Below are 21,098 nucleotides of genomic sequence, written 5' to 3'. Positions count from 1 at the left end.
GAGGAGAGAAGTAAACTGACATTCAACAAGCCTATTACAGCATCAGGCACTTTACACCCATTTTCTTTTCCAATTCTTATAGTAAGCCCAATAGTTAGATATTATAATCAGCTCCCATTTACAGAGGAAGACACTGAGCCTAGGGAGGAGGAGTCCTGGCTTATCATGGAGTAAGAATAAAATCTCAGCTCCGATTCCAAAGCTGCTGTGTTTTTAACATTATAATCCATATGCATGCCATATAGGTTGTATCTTCTATCAGGGTTTGACTGAAGAAGCAAAAGCAGTCATGCATGCATGTAGGTATATATGGGGTAAATATTTGTTACAGGGAATTGGCTTACATGATTGTGGGGATTGGTTAAGTGGTCTCTGTAAGAATGTTGTCTCTACATCTGATGCTAGAGCTTGAAGTCCATAGGGCAGGCAGTCATAAAGGGAAGATCATGAGCATGCTTGAAGCCAAACCACAAGCACGAGACGGAACCCCACAAGGTCAAATTGAGCTCCATTTCTGTTATTGTGGCTTCTGACCTTGGTGATAAAAGTGTTCTGCAGAAGTTGGGGTTCTTCATCATGGAGCTAAACACATATACTTGGCTTAGGAGGCAGAGAACCTGAAGAAGATTTCAGGGGATGGTGGAGCCATTGCAGGCCCAGCTGTTGCATCACAGCAGTGAGCTGAACCAGCAGATGAGCAGCAAAGCGTGAGTGAAAAAATGGCTGCAGCTTCCCTTCCACCCTCCTATTTTCCTGAATCATCCCTGTGGCCCATCCTAATGGGAAACATATAAGAAAGGGAATTCTGGCAAGTGTAGTTCAGCCTACTCAAGTTGACACATTACAAAGCCATCACATTGGTGCTTAATAGATATTCATTGAGTGAGTGAATGAATGAATGAATATTGTACTGCCTCTCTTGGAAGTTCCCTGGGAGTCAGAACACTTAATTTTGGCTCTGCCTCTTGTAAGCCAAGCAATTTTGAACAAGTCACTTAACCGTTTGAGTCTTGGTTTCCTCATCTATAAAACTCCAAGAATAATTCCTGTTCTACCTGTTTAATAGGACTTTTATAGGGATCGGCTGAGATGACCTGAACAAAAGCACTTTGAACATTTATAAAGGATAAAACAAACGTGATGTAGCATTACATTATTTTAATTATTAATGTTGTTATTAATACTTCAGCTTCCTAATGAATCACATGGAGTTAATAGTTTCTGACTAATTTACCTTATGGATGTGCCAGGAAGATTAAATTAGATGAAGTGCGTAGAAGTGCTCTATCAGCTATGCCATGGCATATTCTTCAAAGGCAAGACTTAATTGTCATTCAACACTCAGAAACATCTGCACAGTGTGTTTTAGTTCTGGGCTAAATGGCTTAGGGGGATAAGTGTGTAATTGGAACCATTGGTAACCCTGGGAGGTGGAGGGCAGTGGCCATTCCTTGGATGAAAGTTGTGGGCAGTGGATGAGGTTTCTGTCCTATAGGTCTGGGCTTGCATTTCATAGCAGCCAAACTTGCTCAGCAGAATGAAGAAATCCCTGCGGAAGTTCTTGGTGAAGACGGCATAGAGGAAGGGGTTGGCACAGGAGTTGATGGGGTAGAACAGGACCAGGAGGATCTTTGACTTGGACACAGTGATGAGGGGCACCTTGAGGGAGGCAGAGATGGCAAAGAAGGAGATGGGCGCCATGCAGAGGAAGTCGGTGAAGATGAGCATGGCCATGCGCTTGGCGATCTTGGTGTCACTAGAGGAGGACGTAATGTTGGGGTTTCTCACCGTGAGGTAGATGTGAGTGTAGCAGCCACAGATGACCACAAAGACCAGGACATTGAGCACAAGGAGGGACATAACATACAGTTGTGACAAGGGGCTGTCAATATCCATAGGCAGGCAGATGCTCACCTTCATGTAGCTGCTGATGCCAAAGATGGGAAAGAGGGCGACTGCAAAAGCAAAGATCCAGCCCACCAGCATGACGCTGGTAGCATGGCGGAGCTGTACTTTGCGTTCTAGCTGCATGGCATGGGTGATGGTGTGCCATCTTTCCAGCGTGATGGCTGTCAGAGTGTAGACTGAGAGCTCACTGGCAAAGACAGTGAAAAAGCCGGCAGCATCACAGCCTGCTCCAGTTTGCCAGTCAATGGCGTAGTTGTGGTACTGGCTCTTGGTGTGGATATCAACTGATGCTATGAGCAGCAGGTAGATTCCAATGCAGAGGTCGGCAAAGGCCAAATTGCACATAAGGAACCGGGGGACTGTGAGTTTGTATTGGCTGGTGATCAGGACCACGAGCACTAGGGTGTTCCCAGTGATGGCCAGGATGCTGATAAACCATATCAAGACTCTGAGGATATCGCACCCCATGATGTCTTCACATGGACTGAATGCATCTGGCTCGGGGGAGCAAGTCACGTCCACCACTTCATTGCATAAGTCATAGTCAAATTCACTGTACATCATGTCAAATCCTTTGGCGTAGCTGGACTCGTCATCTTCTGCCAAAGAGACTCTCTGACCCCTAGCCTGAGTCGTATCATCAACTTCTTGCCTTAAGATAGATTTGTTGCAAATTGGATGAAGGTCAGAGCTAGAAAAATACAAAAAGGAATAGAGTCAGTATGTTGGATCCAGAATGGCAAATATATCACTGTCTTTACACGGGGTAGAGAGTGGGGTTTCTTCCTGAGAGTTTTTTTTTTTTTTTTTCTTCTAACAGTTTGTCCACCCTTGAGGCTAAACTCAAGGGTTAATGCTACTTGCTGTAAATGAACGGAACAACTCGTGCATATATTCATAGAGTTGGATGGCCCACTGGGGAAACCATCTGGCCACAACCTCAGTGTGGGGAGGAAGGCGCCTGGGACTAGCTAAGCTTTGCTGTTAAGTGCAAATAATTTACAGACCTGATATCAACTCCAGCCTCACCCTTCCCCATCTCCATTCAGCTCTCTCTTCATATGCTGAGTAGGGTATACCCCCTTTCCTCTACTCTAAACTCCAGTCCTGGAAGCTCTGGACTGTTCTCTGACTCAAATAAGAGTTTCTTTTATCTACATCAATTAGGAGATCAGAGTCTGTAGTTGGTTCCCAGCCAGCCCTGTCCCTGGCTCTTTGGTACTCAGGCTACCAGGAGGTCTGCTAATATGCCTGAAATGTTACTGAGGGGCCTATTCTTTATTATTTCACTCCCCAGGGGCCACAACAAGCCTCAGGCATGTATTCGTCTGCAGGGTAATCCTGGCTCTCTCACATTAAGTAGTTCGCTAGTGAGTGCCCAGAAGGGCAAATGCAGGTGCAAGGGGGCCTAATTTATTCCAAGATTGTAGCTCATTCCCTGAGGAACTGGCTCTTCTCGGGCTCACATTTCTGTCTTAGCTTTCCCTTTAAACCCCAATGTACAAGAGGCCTCATCAACACAATAGAGGCACTTCCAGAAGGGATTTGAATGAAAGCCAGATGATAAATATTCTATCCAGACAAGCGGATAGTGCCTGTAGAGCCAAAGGGTAATAATTCTGTTTTGAAGCAAAAGCTTAAGGAATGGGAATGTTTCACACTGGGTCTTCTTTTGGATGGAAATGCATGTGTACACACACACACACACACACACAGTCCATTCCCTTCCTCCCTCCCTGAGGGGCAAGCTCACAGCAATGGTAAGTTACTGCATTTCTCTTGGGCCTTAACATAATCTCTTGAGTGAGCAGGCAGGTGAGTGTTAAAGCTCTTCAAAGACCCCCCTCCCCAATAAGACGGAGAGAGTGACTGGGGCGTGGAGGAGGTAAAGATTCCATTAGGTACTAAAGGATGAGGGCTGGCCAAGTGTGCCAGCAGACACGGACTGAACTTTTCCGCATCAACCTCTAGGAGAAGGGGCTGTTAGTGAGAACCCTCTCCTTTCTCTCCCCTCCAGAAAGTGAACTGAATTGCCAGAAAGTCATTTTCCCTTGGATCAAGGGACTCTTTTTTTTTTTTTTTTCTCCTGGATGATGTGTCATTTGTTGTTTTAGAGACTGATAGAGCTTCTCACATCAGTCACAGTTTACACTAAGGAGGTTAAACAGTTAACATACGTGTAATTGAAAATGTGCAGAAAATCTTTTGGTTTAGTCAGAGATCTTACAAGAAAGGTGAGGCAAGTTCAGAGATGGGCAAAGAGGGGACAAGAGAATCACTTTGTTTCTTATTCTAACTCCCAACTCCTAAACCCTGTCATTGGTTTAGCGGCAGCCCAGTTCTAGGAACAGGAAGTAAGTAACCTGGTGCCAACAGACTGTGATTCGGTTCACTGAAACGGATCCGACTAACCATCTAGACGGACACAGCCTTCACTTCCCGGGACTTATGTTGGCTTCGGTGAAGATGCTTATTTTTGATACTGCTACGAACATATTTTAAATATAGATGCTTCCCTTTCCTGAAACAGAAGTGACCCAATGACATGAGTGGGGGAAAGGTAAACAATGTATGTCTCTTAGAGAAGAATAGAAAGAAAAATGGAAGCAGGGAAAATAAAGTCATGCCTCTGCAGTACCTCGGCAAAGTATTATAAAGAGTTGGGAATTTAGTTTGGGGTGAGGTTAAAAAGTAGTACTCTTGGATGCCAATAAATCAATGAACAGATACTTGGGAAATGCATGGCAGAGTGGCCGAGAGCCTGAGCTTTGGAGACAGACAGACCAGAGAGTTTGGATCTGAGTTTGTTTGGTGTTTGTCAAGTTATTTACTGTCTCTGAGCCTCAGTTTCTGCCTTTGTGAGAAGGGAATAAAAATGGTGTTTTTACCTTTGTGAAAATTAAATGAGATAAAGCTGCAAAGTATTACAGTGCCTGGCAGTGAGTACTTGACAGGTATCAGCAATATGAAGAGAGAGGATGTGGTTACTTACTGAGTTCATGTCGAGGTCTAGGCCCTATGTGAGTACTTAATGAATATGCCACAGTGCATCAGTTTAAAATCTAGCCGGGAAGAAAAGGCCTAAATACAATACATAACAAAACTAGGGCAAAATATCAATGCAAGCTGAGTATGGACGTAACTGGTTAAATGACAGATGAGGGGCATGGTTCATAAGGTCTTTCCATGAAAGTCCACGAGGTCCATTGGCCAAAATGTCACAGTCACGAGGGCCTAACCTTTACACTTCAGGCATTATTTCCAAACGGGGATTGGAGGAACAATTTCATCACACAACTTTAAACTCAAATTTCATTACCTAACCACACCTACAGTTATCTTCTGAATAGCAGAACCATATTGTTTTGGGTTTGTGAATTTGTTAAACATAAAGACTAAACAGCATTGCTATTTTTGTCACCCCGTTTTGGCATGTCTTCCTAGAAGAGGCGTGGGCCTCTCCTTTGCCGCACCTGACAAGCCCTGTTGTAAGTTACAATAGGGACCTAGAGAGGGTGAGAGCCCGGTGGTCTGGAGGGATCAGGGAAGCCTTCACGTCACCGTACAATGTAAGGCAGATGCGGAGATTTCTAGTCAGGAGGAGAGCCCTGAGGCCACATCTACACTAAGAAGGGGAGTCTAAGCAACAGAGAGAGAGGATATGTTTCTCTGGTGTGCGGGCGCTGAGGCAGACAGCGCATGATGGACAGCTCCTTCAGTGATCTTAACGTCCTCTGAGAGTTCTCCTGCGGGGTATTTAGTTCCAGGGTTTTGGCAGTGAAATGGGTATCTTTCTTGCCCTGGCTGGAATATCTCTTCCTGGAATATAAAAGACACGGGCCTTGCTGCCTTAGCCCAAGCCCTTAAGAATTCTACTCATTAGGAAGAAATCCCCTGGCCCTTGAGCTAATCTGTGAGGAGTGTCTGATTCTGGAGAGTTCCCCAATGATGCATGCTAATTCTGAAGAGCAGCCCCTTTTCTGCAGATCCTTTAAATGGGTCTGAGTGTGGACTGCTAGTTAATTTAGGGTGTGTACTGTTTGGTTGTTTCACTTTGCTTTAGAGTAGGGGACACGTCTGCATGTTAAGGTTGAATAATAGAGACTGCGTTAAGCAGTGAAAGAGTATCCCAGAAGCTGTGTTCGTGCTGGGCTACTGTACAAGAGTGGGAATGAGGCGTCATCCAATTGAGTGCCACTGTGTGGTGTGAATTTTATCAGTGAGTTTACGAGAGGTAGAAAGCTTTGAGAACTCCTGATACCCAATAAACTATATCTCCAGTGGATCCTTTAAATACCTGAACATGTAATCTCTAAAGTACTCCCTCTCCACTCTCTCCAGAACCTCAACTTTTTAACCAGTTACCCACTAGGACTTGGCTCTGTTTGGATTACCCTCTGTAATCTGGGGTTCCTGGAACCTGAGCAGCCTGGAAAGCTGAAGTGAACGGATGTCACAATCTTAGTCCTGCCTCTTAGGTGCCAAGCTCCGAAGATGGGTTAAGGAGGTTTCCAGTTGCTGGGATGTGTTGCGGGCGTGTGCATCAGTCTCTGCTATGGCATTTATGCTTCTCCCTTCCAAGGCTGACTTTGATGGTCCCTGGCACACTTATGGGGTGCAGAGTTTGGAACTCGAAGGATAAATCCATGTCGGGACAAAGGGAAAAGGGAACAAATATTTATTAAGCATCAGCTGCGAGTCAGGCTTGCTTGGTGTTTTTCATGTTAGCTCATTTAATATTTGGTAGGTAGCCTACCATGTGGGTAGCCCTCTCCTGTGAGCCCATTTTCAGAGAGAACACTAAAGCTTTGATCTAGACTATGCCTAAGGGATTTCATCGTGGTTGCCTCTGCCAGGGGATCCTCTTCATGCCACACAGGTGTAGAAGTTGTGGACCAAGGTCTGCGTTGGAGAAATGCCCGAGTGGGGCTCAGGGGCGGACACGAGAAGACTCACATCTGCCGCCTCCAGTTGGCAAAGATGCAGCAGTGGCTGGGGTAGGTGAGGCTGGCCTCCACGATTGTGACAAAAGCTTCCAGACTGGGGAGCTTTTTTAAGTTGTAAGTTGACTTGGCCCGCAGCTTCTTAAGATTTCCTAAGCCATAGCTAGGCAAGGAATGGATCCTGGTTCTTGAAATATCTCTGTAAGGAGAAAAGGTAAACATAACCTGATTACTGTGGGCCTAACATTTTCTGCTCTGTTAGCCATCAACATAGCAGCCACAGTAGTGATATTTTTACATGGGTGAGGAGGGAGACTCCAATTCATCCAGCACGCCTTGGTCAGATCAATATTTGGCTAAAGGGACGTTTGGCCCTTATATTTGTGGTAGGAGGACATAGATAACATGCCACTCTGTGTCCTGGATGTACTTGCGTCCTGGCTGATCTGGGGCTTAAATGTATCTCTTTCCCCTTCCACAGTCTATCTATAGAATAGATACCCACGAATTTACATAGGACCGAGGAAGCGAGATCATTTCCTCCTCACCATAAAACTAGATGTAAAAATATATCCAGTGAGCTGGGGTGGCATCTGTGGCCATATTTCAGAAAAGGATGCAAAGAGAACACACCATAAGGGGAAAAGGTATCGGTGGGCAACACAGGTACCCTCAGCACAAAGTCAAAGTGGCAATAGAGAGTGGTGGTGGTGAGCGTGGCATCCACAGCCAGACTTGCCTGCTCGTGTACCCTGCCCCTCTGTCTATTAGACTGGTGACCTTGGTCAAGTTATCTTACTTCTCCATGTGTCAGTTTCCTCGGCTATAAAACAGGAATAATAATCATACCTACCTCAGAGGGTTGTTGTGAGAATTAAATGAGCTAAAGTACATAGAGAACTTCCTGACCAACAGACAGCACTTGATGACTGGCAGCTGTTATCAGAAAACATCACACACACACACAGACACACACACACACAGACACACACACACACACACACACACACACACACACACACACTTGTTCTTGCTTTGTCAGAGAATCTCTGCCTTGGTGAACCAGAAGGTCTATATGGAAACCAGTGTAAATGGTCATTTTAACGAGGTCTCTGTCACTGGAGGGTTCCAGAGTCCTATCCTTCCTGGCAGCAACACCAGTAACATGGGCCATTTTCTGGCAGCACCGTTGGCAGCTGAACCCCTCAAAACAACCTGACCAGTGGGGTGGGAGTGAAGAGATTTAAATGGCATCGGCTTAGACCTGTTGGGGCCAGAAGGTTGGCCATAAATGAGTGCTTCTGATGGGAGTGGTAGCAAGTGATGACCAGGATGGATTCATTTCAAGCATCCTTGGATATACTTGGTGAAGGAGAATCTTCTAATGTCTGCATTTCCTGTAAGTCAAAGCATTGGGCACTAGGAGCAATGAAACTTGGGGGTGTGAATATATATCTGCTACCCCATATGTTCTCCCAGTCTGGCGAAAATTACTTTCTGAAAGCCTTGTTTTCATTGTGTCATTCATTCTCTTGCTCAAAAGTTTATAATGCTTCCTGTTGTTCAGTGAAACCTACTCGTAGCTGCTGCCCTTTCCCAATCAAACTTCTTATATTAGTTGTCCATACTTGAGGTCACCATTTCCTCATTTCCCAATCCTACTCAGTTTCTTCTCAGTCCCTAGAGAAACAGTACACCCTAAGGTAACTATGATGACCAGCACATCATATCGAGCGCTTCGTACTTCATTAGAAGTTCTAACCTTAGTTCTTCATTGGAAGTTCCTCTTAGTTCTAACCTTCTTGATTTCTCAATTACATTTCACCCGTAAAACACTCCTCCTTCCTGAGACAGTCTTTTTCTTGGCATCACATTCTTCTCAATTTCTTCTGACATCTACTTTGACTTATTTCTGATTTTTTTCTTTCTCCTTTATCTATTGGAGTCCCTCTAAACTCAGGCCCCTTTCTGACTGTACATAATCTTCCCAGGTGATCTTACCCACTTCCTTGGTTTCAGATGCCAGGTATATGCTGATGGCTTCCCAATGTACATCCCAGCTCAGATACTACTTCTGAACTCCAAGCCCAGATAATCCATTGTCCATCAGATCCCACCCTTTTGATAACTTGCAAATATCAAAACTGAATTTACCATCTTCCTTGTAAATAGGTTCGTCCTTTTGCTTTTCTTATCTTAGCAAATGACTCCTCCTTCTCCCCGTGTTGTTCAGGATAGAAGCCTGGGAGTCATCCTTGACCCCTCCCCCTCCCTCCCTCGGACTCAGTTTTCTTCTTCTCACAAGCCTAACTTTTACATTTGTTTCAAATCGGTCCACTTTTTTTGCCACAGCTTTAGTCTAAGTCACCATAATCTCTGCCTAGAGAGAAAGGCAACAGTCTCATAACTGTTCTTCTCATGACCATTGTATTAAGGTTCTTCAGAGAAACAGAACCAATAGGATATACAGAGGTATATAAGAGGAGATTTATTATGGAATTTGGCTCATGTGATTTTGGAGGCCAAGAAGTCTCATGATATGCCATCTACAAACTGGAGAACCGGGAAAGTTTGTGGTATAATTCAGTCAGAGACAAAGGCCTGAGAACCAGGACAGCCACTGGTTTAAGTCTCAGAGTCTGAAGGCCCAAGAACCAGGACCCCTGATGCACAAGGCCAGGAGAAGATGGATGTTCCAGCTCAGGAAGAAAAGAAGCACATTTGCCCTTCCTCTGCCTTTTTGTTCTTTTAGGGCCCTCAACTGGTAGATGATGCCCACCCACACGGGGAGGATGAATCTTCTTTACTCAGTCTATTGATTCCAATGCTGATCTCTTCTGAAAACACTCTCATAGGCACACTCAGAAATACTATTTTACCAGCTATCTGGGCATCCCATGGCCCAGTCAACTTGACACATAAAATTAATCATCGTGGCCATCTAGCTCTCTCTCTAACGCAATCTTTACACTGCAGATTGGGTGATATTTTAAAAATGCCAATTAATTGTGACTTCCTGCTTATAACTAGTCAATTGTTCCCCATTACACTTCCAATGAAGTACAAAGCACTGGACATGATGTGCTGGTCTTGCCTCACTTCTCTCACATCCGTTCTGTGCCCTTTTCTGTGTTCTGCTCTGTATTGCAGGAGAGGTGGCCTCCAAGGGTTCCATTTCCCAGGTACCACCTTGTCAATCAGCTTTCAGTTGGGTTCAGCAAATGGCACTGGTGGGACGGGAGTGGGGGCGGAAGGGTGAACTTAGGCATTTCTCATCCCTTCTTTACCTCAGGCAGCAGCTCCTCTGTGATTCCAGCTGTCATCAAACAGATCTGCTGAGGATCCAGCAGCTACCAGTCGTCCCAGTTCCCACATCCTCACTGGGCGCTCAAGCCCTAGGACTAGTAGCAATAATCTCAGGACTGCTAAAGCCCTGCTTGATATTTAGACAAATTTACGTTATCAGAGTTAAGGATTACCATTTATGTAAAACCTATGTATATTTTACTTCGTTCCCCTCCTTGTTAGATGCCAAATAGATCAAATTTGTCAATGCTATTGTTCCAATACTTCGGTGTGCTTGCTGATTTTTTCGCTTGCTTGTTCTATCACTCCTGAGAAAAGTACACTAAAATCTCCGACTATGATTTTGGATTGGTATACTACTACTTTAAGTTTTGTCAATTTTTGCTTTACATATTTTTGAGGATAATTTTTTAGGTACGTATAAATATAGAATTTTTGCATCTTCCTGGTGACTTTCTTTATATCTAGTTATATTTGTCTCCTGACTCTTTGGACATTTCTTCTTTGCTGGTTCCTTCCTGAACTCCAACTTTTAGACCCATGGGCTCAGAGCCTAGCCTTCTTTTCTCCATTTTCACTTACCCTGTAGGTGAACTCCTCTAGTCTTATGACTTAAACACCATTTATATGCTGATGTTCTCCCCCGCTCCCAATTTTTATCTTGAGGCTGCTTTTCTCTCCTAAACTCCAGACTCATATTTCAGCTACCTTCTTATAATCTCTACTTGGATGTCGAATAAGAAGGTGAAGCTTTAGATATTAAAAATTGAGCTCCTGATATTTCCCCAAAACCTGCTCTACTTACAGCCTTTCCAGTTGTTCATCCAAAAACTTGGAAGTCATCCTTGACTCTTCTTTCTCTCACACTCCACATGCAAACCCTCAGCAAAATAACTTGGCTTTACCTTCCACATAGATCTGGAATTTAACTACTTCTTGCAACATTCATTGCTATCACCATGAGGTAAAAGTTCTTGGTGTTCCAAGGTCTCTTTTCTAGTTCTTGCTTACGTATTCTAATTCTTCAGAGCTGGGGTCCCTGGAGATAAGTGCCTGATCCATGAACCTTTGTCCTTGTGATGAGTCTTCGCTCTCTGCTGCTGAAAGATCCAGCTGTCCTGGCCTGTTCTCCACTTAGCCTTTCCATTGATCCAGAGCTTCTCAACTTTATTCTCTGCCCTAAAAAAATCTTTCTAGTTTCTCTCTTCAGGCAATTGCTCCTCTGACCAGTTCTGCTGTTGATACTCTGGTCCCGGTGACCAAGTTCTTGTTTTGCCTGGTCTATGGGGTCTTCTTTTTTCCCTCCAATATGGAAGGGAGCAAAGATTGCCTGTTTTGTCTAAAACAGCTCAAGGCTTCCTCCAAGGAATGAGGTGAAGGTATAAACAAAGTGCTTCAGGAATAATTTAAACCAGGGCAATCATTTATTACCTGCCATCAACATTTTTCATATTTCTAAAATCAAGTGATACAAAACAGAAGACTATTTTTTCTTAGTTATGCCTTCCCCCCTTGATTTTAAAATATACAAAAATCACAGTAATTGAATATTTCCAAAAATAAACAGATTTTTGTATTCTGTGCAATGCCATGGTATTCTCTCATTGACTCTGTAGTCGATTAAAGATGATTGTAAATTCTTTATACTCTTCCATAGAGGGTTTGTTTGCCCTTCCGTTGAATCCAGGCTGAACTGTGAGGTCTTTGGCCTATAGTAGAGTATGATGAAAGTGTTGCTGTACAAGTTCTGGACCTTGCCTTTCAGAGCACAGATAGCTTCTAAATTGGTCTTATAGAGCCCTAAGCTGTAGTGAAAGAACTCTGATGCCCTGAGAATGCCATGCTGGAAAAAGTCTAAGCCATGCACAGAGGGTTCTGGAGGACGAGATGCCGTGTGTGTGTGTGTGTGTGTGTGTGTGTGTGTGTGTGTGTGTGTGTGTGTGTGTCTGTAGAGAGGTACCAAGGAGCACAGATGCACCAGATATATGAGTGAAGGGGACAGCTTGGAGTAGACCCCCCGGACCCAGCCACCTGAGCCGACATCACATGGATCAGAGACAAGCCACCCAAACTTCTAAAACATAAAACTGTGGGGAAAATGGAATGACTGTTTTAAGCCACTGAGTTTAAGGATAGCTTTTATGCAGAAATAGAGTACCCAAACAGACTCGCATTGAAGTCTCTGAGATTCTATCATCCCCATCATTTTTAACAGCTGTAGATGTATTTTTCCTTGAATGCCATTAAGAGTGCAGTAGCACTATAGTCTGTATACTTTCTGCCTCTCTCACTTACCATCTTTTGCTTTATACACTAGCTCTTTGTATTTGCATTTTCTCTCTCCTGGAGGGCAGAGGGCTCCTTGCATTCTCAGCAGTGCCTTTCACATAGTAAGCACCCAGAAAATTGTTGCTTTGTTCAAAGATAGGCTGGGGAGTGGCACTGATGGAGGATTGGGAAAGGAACTAGATAGATCACCCCAGCCAGCTGTGATGTCTTCTGACCTCTAGCACTTACAGAGACTCTAGTACCTTGTATTATCTCTTTTGTTGTTTCATACTATTCAGCTTTTCATGTATATTTGTTTTGTCTCCTCAGCCAGGTTTCAGATGCTCTGAGAGCAGGGATTACTAAGATACTTTTGTGTTCTACATGGTATTAATATTTGGCGCAGAGCTGGGTTCATGAAATCTCAGTGGATACTTGTCTGATTGGCAGAGATGCCTCAGCATCATAAAAAAAATGAGAAGTTGAAGCAAGTCTTACAGAAGAGCAAGTCTAAAGGGAGAAAGATGCAAGGCAGACTGAGAGGAAATCTGGATTTAAAGGGGGCTCAGCAAAACGGTGCTTCTGCAGCAGGCAATTATATGTGACTGAGAGTATCAAAGGAATCAAGGAAGAGAGCATCCTTGTGCAAAGTTTACAAGGAGATAGACACAGATTGAAGAATAAATAGACTAATGCGTGTGTGGGTTGACCTGCCTGCAATCCAGTGACTAGGTATTGGATGGGGAAGCCTGCTCGGGAAGCGATGGTGCCTTTTTGTCTGCTGAGTGTTCTGGAGTTAGCTTGTATTTCGGGTTCCTCCTCATCGCAGCTGCAAAATATGTGAGCTGCTGTCATTTTCACTAGGTGGCTTTGCTTCTGGGGGACTATGGCATCTTGTCAGTGTCCTGGGATCCCGAGCTTCCGCTGGTGGATATTGAAAGGAGGGAGTGGTTGGTAGGAGAGAGATGCAGAGTCATTTAGAGTTTGGTAAAGCAAAAGTCTTTAGCAGAAGTGGTTCCTGGGTGATAGGGAAATAAAAGTGTTTGTAGAAGTGTTTACTTCAAGCTTACTGCATACTTGCTGGGGTGAGCAAACATGGAAACTATCATAAGACTTCCATATTTTGGACTGGCAGAAAAATGTTTCTCTGGTATCTCCACGGATTAAGAAAAGTCCATAGACATTTATATCAGCAGGGGAAGGGGTAATCATGGGCTGGTGTTTTTAATCCTTGTCTTTCAGGCTGGTCTCATGCCGACAGCCTTTCTTTTTAAGGTGCCACTTTGGTTAACATTTCAGCACATGCTACATTCTGGCTGGTTTTGAGAATTTAAATCCTGAAACGTAGTACCAACAGGAGACTCATAAGACAATGGCTGAAGAGATTTAGTAATCCTGAACTGTTTCAACCTTGTTAGGATTCTTGATTTTGAGATACAAAGTAGAAAGGGAAACAGCAGTCAGTAATAAGACACTGAGTCAGGAGAGTTAAACTGTGCTCTGTGCCCCATTTAATAAAGTGTGTTATAGCCAGTGCCACAAATTTGATTTGGACAATTTCTATTTTTCCCAGCAAAGATATTGTTACAAAGATATTGTAACATCTTTGTTACAAAGATATTGTTACAAAGGTCAATCATTTCCGTAAGTGAGAGCACATTTCTGGTGTATACTACACTGACAGATGGCTAGAAGACCTCTCTTTCATGATCCCAGGCAGAATAAAAAGGCAATTTGCTATCTATAGGACTGTGGGTACACTGGTAGTGGAAGAGAATCATTCTTATACAAACACCTCAGTGTTTGAATCTGAACTATCAAATGAATCTGAGCTATAGCCAAATCAATTTGATAAACCATCAGAATATGATTGTACCGGCTCCAGCCTGCAAAGGCAATGTATTAAATTTTCCCCACAGGAAATGTTTTCCCAAGGAAACAGCAATTGCTTGATTGCTTAAAAAAAAAAAAAAAGAAAAGAAAGAAAGAAGGAAAGGAAGGAAGAAAGGAAGGAAGGAAGGAAAAGAAAACTTGAGCGAGTTCAGAATATCAGGTGAAAACTCAGATGGCTACTGATGTTCAAGGTCAAGACTCACGAGGGGGAAGTCAGGATGCTAGACTGCTCCTCGGAAACTCAATGGAGCTTGTCTGTGTGCCCCTAGCTTTCTCTGCATCTATTTCTCTTTGCAGTGGAACATCTTATCCTTGTACCCTCAGGTGTTCAGAGGCTCCCTGTTTTGCACTCAACTAAAATTTTTGCCTTCAGGAAAGGAGTTATGTTTGGTTTGGGTGCCCTCCCCTTAACTCTTTTAGAATTCCTTGCATATATCTACTGGGGATAAAACACTGAGCCTGTTGGGGAGGGAGATTCACCACAGTTAGCTCTTGGAGGAGATATTCTGGAGACCCGGCCAGGCTTCCCCGTTCCCAGCACTGGTTCTAGAGCAGTGATTCTCAGTGTGCTTTCTGTACCAGCAACGTCAGCTTCACCTGCAAAGTTGTTAGAGGTGCAGGTTCTCAGGCCCACCCCTGACCTGCTGAGTCAAAAATTCTGGGGGTGGAGATCAGCCATCTAGGGTTTTACAAGCATGCCGGGTGATTCTGATGCAAGGTCAAATTTAGAACCATGGCTTGAGGGCAGCTGAGGACCACTCACCGCTGAGGTGGCCCATAGCCGAGTTCTGCTCTGGGATTTGTCCTCGCCTGACTCACCCAAGACTTGGCTTCTCCTCAGGGCCAGTCTGCACCCAGTGACTGTTGATGAAAAGGCCCGGCCCCTTGCCTTAATTCAGTCAATTTTGAAGGGCCGTCTTAACGCCAGAGCTCCCCATAGGATTAGCAGAAGCTTCTGTTGCAAATGCATTGTAGTTCAACTTCACTGTTAGCCTGATTCTGCGTCCATCAAGCACCTCGCCCCAGACTCCAAGAGCACTCTCCAGTAAACCTTTTGCATGCAAATATCCGCATCACAGTCTGATTTTCTGGGAGGGGAATCTGACCCAAGCCACGGTCACAACCCTAACCTGAGCCGCATCTACTGTGGGCTGAGTGGTCTACACACACTCCTTCTCCAACCCATGATCCCACAGCACCAGCGTGGGCTGGTCCTCTGCACACACTAAACAGGCAGCTCTCAGGCCAGGGTTTAGCGGGGGCTGGCGCATCAGGTTGCAGAAGTAGGCGATGGGATAGGCCCTAGAGTCCCAGGTTAGCAGCCAGAGAGGCTGGTAAGACATCTGCGGACTAACCTGAAAGCCCCAAAAAAGGAGGCTTGTTGTTAAGCTGATCAACCCTCTTGCCCCTAAGGGGAGGAGAAGGAGACCAGCAGTTACAGGCTGGGCTTTCGGCCAGGATATTGCACGTATATCCTCATGCATTGAAATGAAAAGATGTAGGAATGTATTATCACTCTCTGCCTTTTTATGTCATGGCAAGTACTTCATAATTCCTTTGAATTTCCTATAAATTTTATTCACCGTTTCTGTGGTAAAAGGGTGGAAAATGGGCCTGTGACTCGAGGACCCTGCAGAACTGCTGGTGATGACGGCATCCCTTCTTGCCGGCATTCGTGGCAGGGCTGGCTGTGGGTTCATGTTTGTGTTTTCCACTGAACACTGATCAGACACACTGCACAGTGCCTCAGCCTGGGACCTGCTTGTCAACTGCAGGGGACATTCTTCTGTGCTCTGTGTGTGTGTGTGTGTGTGTCACTTACTGGTGTTCTTGGGCTCAGGGGTCTGGCGTTTATAGTTATCTTCCCCCCTATTTTAGTTCACAGTTAATTTTAGGGGCCCTTTTAGATGTTTGATTGGACATGTTTATGTACTTTTGGTGACATGGTATGTTGGGACTACGTGGCATGTAAGGCAAGAGACCTAGTTTCTGGTTTAAGCTCTGCCACTTAACGGCGGCGGTGTGATCGTTAGCAGGTCACTTCGCATTTCTGTCTCTGGCTTCCTCAGCTGGGTAATGAGCTAGTTGGGGATCCTGTCCAACTTGAGTGTTCTCAGTAGCAGACCGTGGTTAAGGTGCTGTGATTTTATAGTGTACCTGGTACAGGTCACGTATGAAAGCCTACCCCATCACAGGTATGTTCTTACGTAACAGATAGAGGTGCCTATTTAGGCACATTCAAAACCCTCAGGACTGTTAGCTAAGTGAAATTGACACACTGCTATTCTGCTGGTCAAAGGCATCAAAAGCACTTTCTCTAAGTCTGTTTGTCTCCCAGGTACTCTAAGAATAAGAAACATTGACTAAGCATTACAAGTTCTGAAGACTCTGTATATTGGAACGCAGGGACTCTATGCCTGGCGCTTCCCGTTTGTTACACCCATGTCCTAGTTGGTGCCTCATAGGGCACATCATGACCTGATATAGTAAGTTGCATATTTAGTTCTATTGTCTGACTCCCCCTTAGAAGAATGTAAGCTTTCTGTGAGGAAAAACTTTTGTTCCTTGCACTATATACAGTGCATAGCACATGGCTGGTGCCTAAAATCTATCTGTGAGTGAATCAATGAGTGAATATATAAATATAAATATATATATATACACACACACATATATAATGTTATTAAGCTTCAAACAGTATTAGGAAATAGGTATTATTGTTTCTGCCATTTTTTAGGTGATGAAACCGAGATTTAGAGAGGTGAAAGAACTGGTTTTAAACCTAGGTAGTCTGCTCTGGCATCTGTGCTTTAATCACGTGGACACTCCCTTCTTTTGTATATATTGCCTATCTGAAACCAGGCATTCTGGAATGATCTTTGAACTTCTTCAAAGAGACAGAGTCCCATATAAGGTCACAACATATCCTTTTTCATCAGTCATAACCATTTATGGAGTTTCTGCTCTACCATACAGGATCTCATTCCAGAGATGCATGGGTTCCAGCCTGAAGGAGAATACAGTCGCCCCTTGGTGTCTGTTGGGGATTGGTTCCAGGACCCACCGCAGATACCAAAATCCACGGATGCCCAAGTTTCATAGCCCTGTCCTCCTTATCCATGATTCCACATCGAGGATTCAACCAACCACAGATAGTATATATTTATTGAAAAATATCCACATGTAAGTGGACTCACGCAGTTCAAACCTGTGTTGTTCAAGGGTCAACTGGATAAGCTCTTTGGTGAAAATGAAGTGATGTTGATAGATGGTACGTAGATAGGTAGATAATATATATATTGACTGCCAAGTAAGAGGTGGTGGCTAGTGGCTCCCAAATGCCCCAAATGGCCTTAGGCAGGCTGTATGAGGATCATCTAGCAAACCTTTACATCTAGTCACATATTTATCTATTTCTTTGCTTACTATGTCTTCTTGCATCTGACTCTTTCCTTCCAGATTCCTTTCTTATTCCTACAGTACATTTGTCAATAGATGTAGTGGGTCTTGCTTGGAGCCTAGGAAAACACATTTTTAAAAAGCTCTTGCAGATTTGGGCCCCTGCAACCATGAAGACTATGGGAATCACAGGAGGAGGCATCCACTGTTGGCTGAGATTGTCAGGGAAGAGGTGGGTGACCCTTGTGGAAGGGCAGGGGCTGATGAGAAGAGAATAGGGGAAAGTCACTCTTGGGGGGAGAAATGGAGATGAGGAAGCAATAATAGGAGGAGAGGTGCTGATGCAAGGCTGTGAGGCACTGGATGCATCCCAAGAGATCTGGAATCGAGACAGAGAGGATCCAAAAATAAATGTGTGTGTATATCTCACTGGTTTGAGGGAAACTCCTGGACATTGAGAGTGAGGAAGGAGAACTGTACTTTCCCTTTCAGGGAAGAGATGTACAGCAGAGTGGTTAAGAGTGTACTATGAGTTAGACCAGTTTGGTGTGGAATCTGTGCTCTAAAATTTCTGTGACGTTGGATGAATTGACCCCTCCAGGGAAGCCCGTTTTTTCTTCTCTAAAATGGAACTAATAGCTCCTACCACAGAGGTTATTGTAAGGGTTAAATTAGAAAATTCATCTTAAGTTTTTAAAACACTGGCCGGGACTTGGTAAGTGCTCATTAAACGTTAGTTGTTGTTATTGTTGCGACTTTACTGAAATTTAGAATGTGGATCAGCCCTAAATTGTCCTATAAATCTTTGCAGATGACACAAATCACATTTGATCTTAATTGCCAGCCCTGCGTTATAAGCTTCCCTGAATTGGAGAAAGTTGACTTCTAACGTAAGATGCTGATCTCTTGCACACGGAAGTGGGGGAAGCTACTCACAGAATGACTGGTCCAGAGGCTCCCTGGAAAACATCCTTAGGCAATTCTTCCAAATTATTGTTATCACTTAGATTCCTGGGGATGGAGTTGAGGAAAGAAGAAGGGAAACACAAAGCCGTGTAAACATTACTGTTGAAAGAGCCATTCCTCTAAATGGCCTGGAAGAATAGTCAGGGCTACTTACAGCTCATCTAGTTGGGTTCCGTTGAATGCACCGTTGTGTATTTGTTGAATCCCATTCTTACTCAGCCATCTGAAATAAAAGACCCATTAAAAAACCAATACTGTCGGATGCAAACAATACATGGGTTTCATAATTGGAAGCACTGGGGCAGGGTCAGACAGCGCAGGTCAGTGGCATAAATAAAATACCATGCTTAAAGCTTGGGGATGGGGTGGAAGGGAGACTGATTTATCACTGTATAACCTTTTGTAACATTGGAAGTTTGCATTATGTGCATGTATTACTTATTCAGAGAAATAAATGAAATTTAATTTTGAGAAGGCACACTTAGGCATAGCAGCCTGGATCCCATAAGGTCTTTGCACACATCAGTTGTGTGCAGAGGCAGTGCCATGGGGAGAGCAGACCAAGATCTGTCCTGTCCTGAAGGACAGAAATCATACAGTTATCGAACAAGTGTTTATAAGACGGAGAAAGAACATATTGTATCACCTTTCTCTAGGGCCTTAAGCCTCTCACTCATGCTCATTCACAGCAGCAGGCTTGGCTGTCATCAGAAAGTGATCTAATTAAGCTGTCAGACAACCTGCACATCTCCCGTGACCTACAGGGACTTGGTTATTGGAGGTTTGTGGAGGTGACTCTGGGTTAAGCCAGAAAGGAAGAGAAATCAGTGATAGAGACTGTGGGCCGTGGCGGGGTGAGGTGGTGTGAGTGGGCGCGGGGGGAGGCTCTGGGGGAGGCGGGGCTGGATGTGGAACAGTCATCCTGATTGTGCCAAGAAGATCAGTGAGCAGGTTTGCCTGGACAGGGGAGCCCAAGGACACCTTGGGCTGACAGCTCTGCATTGCTGTGCCCCTACATGGATCTGAAAACAAAAGCAGAAATCCAAGGTCAGGAGAGCTCAGCCTGAAGAGCCTCTGATCCATTGCTCTTGATTTGCTGTCAGGTCCTTTCCCTTGTCAGGCTCAGTAGGTGTACAAATAACACTGTTCCAAAAGCTGACCCAGAGAAGTTTCTGTGTGTTCAGGACATCAATGGTTTCCGGTGCTGCAGTGGGTAGCTCAACACGCTTAAAAATCACAGGAGGACAACTGCAAGTGTTTTTCTTCCTCCTGAAAGCCAGTTAGCTGAAAATCCACACAGAGGCAATGCAAGTCTTTCAAAACATTAGCAACCAATTGGTGGCTTCTGATGGCCAAGAAGTGTCTGTGCATCCCAAGTCCTGCCTGCCCCACGCCTACCCAAGTGTCCCCAGCACATCCAGCCTCCTGACTGATTTGTCAGCCTATTCCCGGGGGGGGGGGTGGTGACAGTCACTGGAGCAGCTGCCCCTAACCTGTGGGAGGTGGATCCTGGGGGTTTTGGATCAAACAAAGCGGTCAGCAAACTTTTTCTATAGGAGGCCCAATAATAAATTTTAGGTTCTGTGGGGTTAAGAGGCAAAATGAGAATATTATTGTTACATAGGTACTTTATATAGGTACTTATAAAACAATTGCCACGAAATTTTTATTGACCACACTTAAAGTATAATAGTAATAATTGAGCACAATATTTTTTTGTAGTATAGGTCTACTATTGAAAAGAATGAATTTTTTTCTTTTGTTGGGGGTAACATTTTGCTTCATTTAGGTTTAGTGTTTGTGTTCCCTACCATCAAAATCTTCACTTATAAAAGCTAGTCCTAGATCAGGGACCAGATTTGCCCCATTGGGTGTAGTTGGCTGACCCTTAATCCAACAAAAGCAGTGTGCAAATCCATATGATCTCTACCTATCTTTTTTTCTATAGACTAGATAATTAACGTTTTCTGCATGTATATGTCATGCAAATAGATGTTGCTATGATTAAATAAAATGCAGACTAATTTAAAAGAATTATTGTATTTAAAGTAGCCCTTTGTCTTTATGGATTTTCTTAATTAATAGATGCCATCACATGGGGAGCGAGTGGCATTTTTTGACGTCAACAACAGATCAGCACACAAAAAACATATTATGTACAGAATTCTTGCCCTGGGTTTACATTAGGCTGTAAGACTCTCAAACTACTACCAGAGAAGCTGATATTTATCACCTATATACCTAGTTTCTTAAGAGAGGCAGTGCTGGTTTTAAAACCCACCTCATGATGATGGTGACGACAAACAGGGCAGAGTGTCAGCTAAGGAATAACTGAATCATGCTTTCCTCAGTCTTTTTGTTTTGTCCCTTCCCTAGTGTGTTCACTCAGTGCAGGCTTAGGAGGCTCCAGAAGCA

The 21,098-nt window shown here is 44.1% G+C and overlaps 1 protein-coding gene across 2 annotated transcripts in view; it reads right to left on the bottom strand.

Moving 5' to 3' along the window:
- Positions 1-1,365: 1,365 nt before the first annotated feature.
- FSHR (follicle stimulating hormone receptor) overlaps positions 1,366-21,098 on the bottom strand; it is a 166,213-nt gene continuing 146,480 nt past the window's right edge. For both annotated transcript variants that reach the window (XM_059942821.1, XM_059942822.1), the window contains 4 exons: positions 18,838-18,906; positions 18,654-18,728; positions 6,865-7,050; positions 1,366-2,599 (listed from right to left, as the gene is read on the bottom strand). In XM_059942821.1, coding sequence (XP_059798804.1) covers positions 1,366-2,599; positions 6,865-7,050; positions 18,654-18,728; positions 18,838-18,906 — 1,564 coding nt within the window. The remainder of the gene's footprint in view (positions 2,600-6,864; positions 7,051-18,653; positions 18,729-18,837; positions 18,907-21,098) is intronic.

Source organism: Balaenoptera ricei, chromosome 13 (assembly GCF_028023285.1).
Source record: "Balaenoptera ricei isolate mBalRic1 chromosome 13, mBalRic1.hap2, whole genome shotgun sequence".
NCBI classification, from domain to species: Eukaryota; Metazoa; Chordata; class Mammalia; order Artiodactyla; family Balaenopteridae; genus Balaenoptera; species Balaenoptera ricei.
Note: the sequence above shows the minus strand (reverse complement) of the source record. Positions and strands in the feature narration are given on the sequence as shown.